Source organism: Bos indicus, chromosome 16, assembly GCF_029378745.1.
Source record: "Bos indicus isolate NIAB-ARS_2022 breed Sahiwal x Tharparkar chromosome 16, NIAB-ARS_B.indTharparkar_mat_pri_1.0, whole genome shotgun sequence".
Lineage (NCBI taxonomy): Eukaryota > Metazoa > Chordata > Mammalia > Artiodactyla > Bovidae > Bos > Bos indicus.
Window position 1 is genome coordinate 57,183,810 of NC_091775.1, and position 7,339 is coordinate 57,191,148.

Genomic DNA, 7,339 nt, shown 5'->3' on the forward strand with positions numbered 1-7,339 from the left:
GGAGGATCCCACCCACCTCTGTCACCTCTGCTTGCTCGCAGGGGACGCACTCACTTACCACAACGGATGGAAGTTTACAACCTTTGACCGAGACAACGACATCGCCCTCAGCAACTGTGCCCTGACGCATCACGGCGGCTGGTGGTACAAGAACTGCCACTTGGCCAACCCCAATGGCAGATACGGGGAGACCAAGCACAGTGAGGTAGGTGACAGGTGAACATCTTTTTTGTCCCAGTGAAAGTGTTAGTCACTCAGTTGTGTCCGACGCTTTGCGACCCCCGGGGACTGCAGCCCACCAGGCTCCTCTGTCCATGACATTCTCCAGGCAAGAATACTGGAGTGGGTTGCTATTTTCTTCTCCAGGAGATCTTCCTAACCCAGGGATCAAACCCGCATCTCTTTCATCTCCTGCATTGGCAGGCAGGTTCTTCACCACTAGCTCCACCCGTATTCTGTTTCTGGAGTGACACCCTCCAGCTGGTGTGCTGCCCCTCTCCTTCGGAGGCCAACAGTCAGAGCAGTGCGGCTCCTTCTCCAGGCTCCGTGGCCTTGTGGTCTAGGTCCTTCCTGCCCACCTGCTGCGGCCCCCCGCTCTCTGCATTCCCACCAGTGCTGAGCCCTTCCTCAGTGTCGGGCAGGACTCAGGCCGCCCACTGCTTAACAGAGATGGTATGCATCACACATCATCCTGCTTTACAAATTCACATGTGGACACTCTCTTCGTTAGCTTGAACTGCTGTAAGAAAATAGTAGAGACTAGGGGGCTTAAACAGCAGGCATTCATTTCTCATGGTTCTGGGGGATGCAAAGTCCAAGTTCCCAGCAGATTCAGTTTCTGATGGGAGGTCTTTCTGGCTTGTGGATGGCCGCCTTTTCACTGCGTCCTCACACAGTAGAGGCAGAGAGCGAGCTCGCGAGTGAGCTCTGATCTGTCCTCTTCTCGTAAGAGCACTGATCCTACCATGGGTGACATCATCTAACCCTAGTTACCTCCCGAAGGCTCCACTTGTGAATACCATCACTTGCGAATACCATCACACTGGTGGTTAGGGCTTCATTGTATACATTTTGGGGGGTTGGGAGGGGACACAAACATTTTATCCATAACAGACACATCAGAATTCTATCCAGTTGTTCTTTCAGTTAAAAGTGAAAATTTAAAGTGTTAGTCACTCGGTCGTGTCTGACTCTGTGATCCCAGGTTCCTCTGTCCATGGAATCCTCCATGCCAGAGTACTGGAGTGGGTAGCCATTCCCTTCTCCAAGGGATCTTCCTGACCCCGGAGTCAAACCTGGATCTCCTGCATTGCAGGTAGATTCTTTACCATCTGACTCACCAGGGAAGTCCTTCTTCCAGTTAAACCAGAGCTATTTTTCTCTGTCCTTTGATCATGGGGAACACAGTTTTCTGCTTTAGGTAAGACCCATAGGGTCACATAGAGTTGGAAACGACTGAAGTGACTTAGCGTACACAAACACCCTTGGATCCACTTCACCCTAGAGCCACCCAAAGTCTGCTCAGAGCGTTGTGCTAAACCGGTTTCTCCACTTCAGGAGTGTGAACACAGGCTCCTCACCCCTCCCTTGCTCTAAAACTTTCCTACCAGTGATTTCTCAGACTCTCATGCCCCGAGAACATCATCTTGACTCCTCGCCAGCAACTAGGCATCTCCTGCTTGCTCCCTCACAGCTTCTTGAAAATTGCATCTTTGTTCCTAGTCATCATTAATCCATCCCACTTTATGAAATTTCCCCTCCTTGGGTTTCTAATTTCCTACCCTGGATCTTGATCCTAGCCTTCAGGAAGCTACCTCTCCCCAGAACTCACCTTATACCAATATGACTGTAAATATTAATACATCTAAAGTCCAGGTACATTCTATTTCCATTGGTCCTAACCAGACAGTAGGGACTCCCCATCTTTACATGATTTTTCAAAGGGAAGAAGAAGTTTGCACTTAGGGGAGCCAAGGAGGGTGGGCCCATGAATCCTGGAGGCTGCATGTGGACTGAGGGAAGCTGTGATCAGAGATCAGATATTTGAAATGAGCAGCCAGCGTGCCCTAAACCATCCCCATATTTGCTAATAAAAGACATTCATCTGGTTAATGTGCTTTTCACAGTCTGCACAGCATTTAGCTTCTTGTTTATTATTTACCTCACAAATTAAAATACATAAAATTGGTCACTTGGGCTCTTTATTGGCCAGGTTGCAAGGTTATTAAGTGAATTAAATATTATTGTGCTCACCAGTCAAAAGTCATAATGCGAAATTTAGTTTTCAGCAGGCTATTCGTTACCCCAGAGCTAATATCTGTACAGTGTAAATTGAGAATGATTTTACACAATTGGCCAATTAATATGTTTATTTTTGTCTTTAATTTTTTGTAAAGGAAAAGAGTGAAGCAAATCACTCTGAATTTAATCACTGCTGGCCAGGTTGACCCCGTGTTGTCTTTGCAGCTGCTCTGGCTTCACCCGCCTCCTGGGCTTACACCCCCAGCCTCCAACCCCAGGGGGCTTCCCAGTCCTCAGCCTGTCTAACCTCAGCTGCCCAGCAGAGGGCACACACTCCCAGATCCCTCTCTCACTTCCGTTATAAGTATCCCAGTCTCCTTTTCTGTCCCTTGTGCAGAGAGGTGTGGGCTTCACAGGTGGCACAGTGGTGAAGAACCCACTTGCCAATGCAGGAGTCTTGGGTTCGATCCCTGGGTGGGGAAGATCCCCTGGAGAAGGAGATGGCAACCCACTCCAGTATCCTTGCCTGGGAAATCCTGTGGAGAGAGGGGCCTGGTGGACTGCAGTCCATGGGCTTGTGAAAGCCTTGGACATGACTGAGTGACTAAAGAACAACAGAGTAGAGAGGGAGTGCTTTCCCCGGTAGAGAAGCACTCTTTGGTGCCGTAACCCACTCCACTCTCCCAAGTGCCTCTTCTCCTTGGCTTGTTTATTTGTTGGCTTATTTATTTATTTAACATAGGGGGTGAACTGGGAGCCATGGAAGGGACATGAATTCTCCATTCCTTTTGTGGAGTTGAAGATCCGACCTCACGGCTACAGCGGGGAGCATGTCCTGAGCAGAAAGAAGCGAATGCTGGGAGAAAATTCGAGAACGTTCTGACGGCCCCTTTGTCTACATACAGCACAAAAGGAGACCAGCCCAGGGTTGGGGACATCCGTGTAAGCGTCAGGTGGGGTGGGTAGTGATGACTGGCTGATGGAAGTTTGAAGAATGCTCATAGCCCTGGCTTCTGAGATGGCTGGATAACCTGCAGGACAAAGCATGTCACCAAGCTCTCAGTCATGCAGCTTACTTCCCTATCACCTGCATTTTGCCCACGTATATTGGGGCCCTGAAAATCCATACAAAAGTAGCTGCACAGTGTGTATGGGAGAGACAGCACTGAAGCTGTAAGGTTTTCTGTTCTGTCTTCAGTAACAAATATATGGGGTTAGGGGGAAAAAAAAAGTGAAGAATCATCTAGTACTCCACTAATTGGAAATCTCAAAATTGGTGTGTGTGTGTATATATATGTATATACACATAGTTCTACTAATACAAATCTTCTGTCTAAAAAGAAGCACCAAAGAGGGGTTTCACTTTGATGACAAGGGGCTGATAGTAGCCTGAAACTTACCTTCCATTATCCCTGGATTTGGGGGGACAAAGGCATAAATCTTCCCCTTTTAAAAAAAATTGCCGATGTTATTCAAGGGAACTAGAAGAGACAAAGAGAGAGTTGAATTTTGCTAAGTTCTGACTGGTATCCGGCATGCTGGAAACCCCAGCTTCCATATTACTGCTATTCTGAAGTGCTCCCTACCAGCCATCTGCATAATCACTTTTGTAGATCCACATATGTTGTGAATAAATTCTCACTTATTTCAACCTTAAATAGTTTGACTCTCTTGGTAATTGGGTCCTCCCAAAGACTCTTCTTTGTCACTCCTTCATAACATCAAGTCCTCTGCCTTCCCTCCTCTCCCCTACCGCCTATTCTGTTGGAACCCTGGGTTTTCTGAAAGTGCTCAGTACCAGATGCTTATTGTCTGAATGGACACTTGGCATATTATTATGACACAAGGTCAGATAATTTTGTCTTATTTTCCTATCACTCTGGAAGGTTTTTGTGTAGCAAAGTCAGTAACCATTGAAAAAAGTCAAATTCCTATTCAAGAAAAAAAAATTAAATAAACCACTGATTTAAAAAAATATGCTGTGTGTTATTTTCCCCACATAAGTGCACTTGAATTCTAAATTTAACCTAAGTGCAAGCAAAGGTACAATTTGAGCGTTATAATGGAATTTGGTTGGCCGTGACCTCTTACTGCTGTGATGGTAAATAATGGTATTTGGAACCAGGAGGAGTGAGTGAGTGAGGAGGAAGACAAATACCCTACAAGCTGCAACCCTCCTTCAGGATTGGGAGTCCTTTATTACCTCGGGTTCTCCAGGTTTTAACCTCTGGCCAAATGCGAAGCCATACTTTTGGAATAATGTTTGTCAACCTTTAAAATGTTCAGCATCCCCTTGGCTCCTTTTACACACGCACTGAGCAATACCCTGGCAACTGCTCAGCCTGATAAAGGGCAGTCTGGATGAAGTATTGTGTAGGTGTTGGGGCTCATAGTTTAAAAACAAGCTTGCACCTTGTTCATTGATTCAAGGAGACTTTAAGGCTCTGCCTGCTTACCAGGCAGCGTAAGGTGAGCTCACAGAGCGGAGCGAGCCAGTTCTTGCTCTGCTGGAGTGTGTGTGCTGTCATGCATTCATTCCTTCATTCATTCAACAAATACTGATTACTCCCTATTACATGCTGGTCTACTCTAAGTCCTACTGCTCTAGAAGTGAACCAAATGCAAGATTCCTGTCCTTGTGCTGATATTCTATCAGTGGAGGCTGATAATTAATAGACAACAGATATCCATACAATTTCCAGAAGTGATAAGTGCCATGAAAGAAAATTACAGTAGGATCAAGAGATGGAGGTGGAGATTGGTGGCAGTACTGGGGGGCTCCATAAGCCTCTCTGAGGAGCAGATATTTGTAGAAACTGACTAGATATCTTTAGTCCTGATCCAGCTTCCTTAGGGCCAGAGCAAGAGCTAATTTCCTTGTCGGTTTTAAAGGTCCCTTTGTGCAGCCTCTCAGTCCTGAGGCCTCTCATCTGTTTGCAGGTAGAGTCTCCACCTCGCTGACGCAGGAGCCCTGTGCACACCCCAGTGGGTGCAGCCTTTTTAGAAAAGGAAAGCCACCTTTGCAAAGTGGATCAAATCCTGGGATGATTCAGAGTGGGGGGGTGGAGTGCCTGGTGGGTGGTCTTCCCAAATTGAATCAGGCTTCTCAGATGTGCCTGGGGAAGAGGACTGCTGTGCTCCAGCCCTTCTGACTCTGCAGGTCTGGGCTGGGGCTGCTGATGAACGGGTGACTGCTGTCTTAGTAGCTCCGGCGAAGGGGGCCACTCGCTGATGGGCTGTTTGCTCAGGAGGCGTCTGACATGGTAGCCAGAGAACTTGTGGGAAACTGGAGTGGTTTCTTGCATTCTTTCACCTGTAGGGTTCTTGCTGCCCTGAAAGGACAGGGCAGAGAAAACCTCAGTTGACTCCTCAAGGATTCCACCGGGGCAGAGAAGGAAGTCGGTGGGGGTAGGGCCAGGGAGCTCATTTTCAAAGGATGTTTGCCTGACGAAGGAGAACATTCCAGACCTAAACCTCTGTGCCTAACCTCATTTTAACGTGACCAACTCCGGGAGCTCCTGCTCTGGCAGCTGAATATAGGCCCCAGAATAGATTTCTGGGTAGACCTGCGTTTCCGAGGGTCAGACACTTTTCTTAGAGTCAGATTATGAGCCACCAGCATTTTGAAGCTTCAGGGACAATTCCTACTGGTTAGGACAAACCAAATAAAATAATCCTAAAAGAAACCAACCCTGAATATTCATTGGAAGGACTGATGCTGAAGCTGAAACTGTAATATTTTGGCCACTTGATGCGAAGAGCTGACTCTTTGGAAAAGACCCTGATGCTGGGCAAAATGGAAAGCAGGAGAAGGGGGTGACAGAGGATGAACGGTTGGATGGCATCATCGACTCAGGGGACATGAGTTGGAGCAAACTCAGGGAGATAGTGCAGGACAGGGAGCTTGGCATGCTGCAGTCCATGGGGTCACAAAGAGTTGGACATGACTGAGCAACTGAAGAACAGCAAGAAACAAAAGCTGTCATAGAAGGGACATGCAGCATAGCCAGGCACTAGGGTAGAAGTGAGGACAGAGTATCACAAACAGTTGATAAAGTCTCTTGAGTGGTTTCCTGTTCCATGGGAGATGCTAGCCAAGCCCTGAGTGATAAGCAGAACACAGCCCCTGCCTGCGATGTGGTGGACGCAGCTATGGGGACGCCCAGTGGGCAGTGCGATGGACAGAGTGCTGTGAGCAGAGCGGGGTGCCCCAGGAAGTGTTGCAGCTGTGGTGTCAGCATCACGTCTGGAAGAACAAATCTGGATTCGCCAGGGACAGGCGAAAGGCTGGGGGCAGGCAGGGCACCTTGGGATGAGGTTACCTGATGGCGAAAGTGAGAATGGACAGAGTGTGGTGTGTTTCAGGGAGGAAGATGGTTTCTTGGTGGGGTGAGGAGTGGTTGGTGGGGAGCCATGCTGGAGAGACAGGCAGGAACTGATCTCAGCCATGTGAGCATGGTGGTCTCAGCTGGCACCGTGGTCCCAGCTGTCACTGATCATCAGAATCAGCTGGAGCTGTCACATAACCAGACCCTACTTCACCCCCAGAGATGCCGCTTCTATGGGTCTCAGCTAAGTCCTGTGCAGCTGTGCTTTCTAAAGCTTCAGGGGCTTCTGACATGCATCTTGGGCTGAGAACCACAGCTAAGATGAAAAAGTTTGGGAGGGGCAGTGGAGAACACTGAGGGTGTTTAAACCTTGGACTGACACTTGTAGTGAAACTTACGTTTTGGAAGCATCAGTCTGGTGACAGCATAGAGAATGGAGGGAGGCATGGAAGGAAGTAGAGATTCACAGATAGTGAAGGGTTATTGCAATAGGCAATGGGTATGGGCTTCTTGCGGGGCTCAGTGGTAAAGAATCCGCCTGCAATGCAGGAGACAAAAGAGATGCAGTTTCGATCCCTGAGTTGAGAAGATCCCCTAGAAAAGGGCATGGCAGCCCACTCCAGTATTCTTGCCTGGAGAATCCCCATGGACAGAGGAGCCTGGTGGGTTATAGTCCATGGAGTCGCAGAGAGTCGGACATGACTGCAGCGACTAAGCACGCAGGCACTGACTTCCTTGGCCTGAGGCAGAAATGGTGGGAAACAGCAGAG

General features: G+C 48.3%; 1 protein-coding gene across 1 annotated transcript in view; it reads left to right on the top strand.

The window, feature by feature from the left end:
• TNN (tenascin N) overlaps positions 1–3,124 on the top strand; it is a 59,631-nt gene extending 56,507 nt beyond the window's left edge. The window contains exons 18-19 of the mRNA XM_070768478.1: positions 42–205; positions 2,984–3,124. Of these exons, the coding sequence (XP_070624579.1) occupies positions 42–205; positions 2,984–3,124 (305 nt within the window). The remainder of the gene's footprint in view (positions 1–41; positions 206–2,983) is intronic.
• The last annotated feature ends 4,215 nt before the right edge of the window (positions 3,125–7,339 follow it).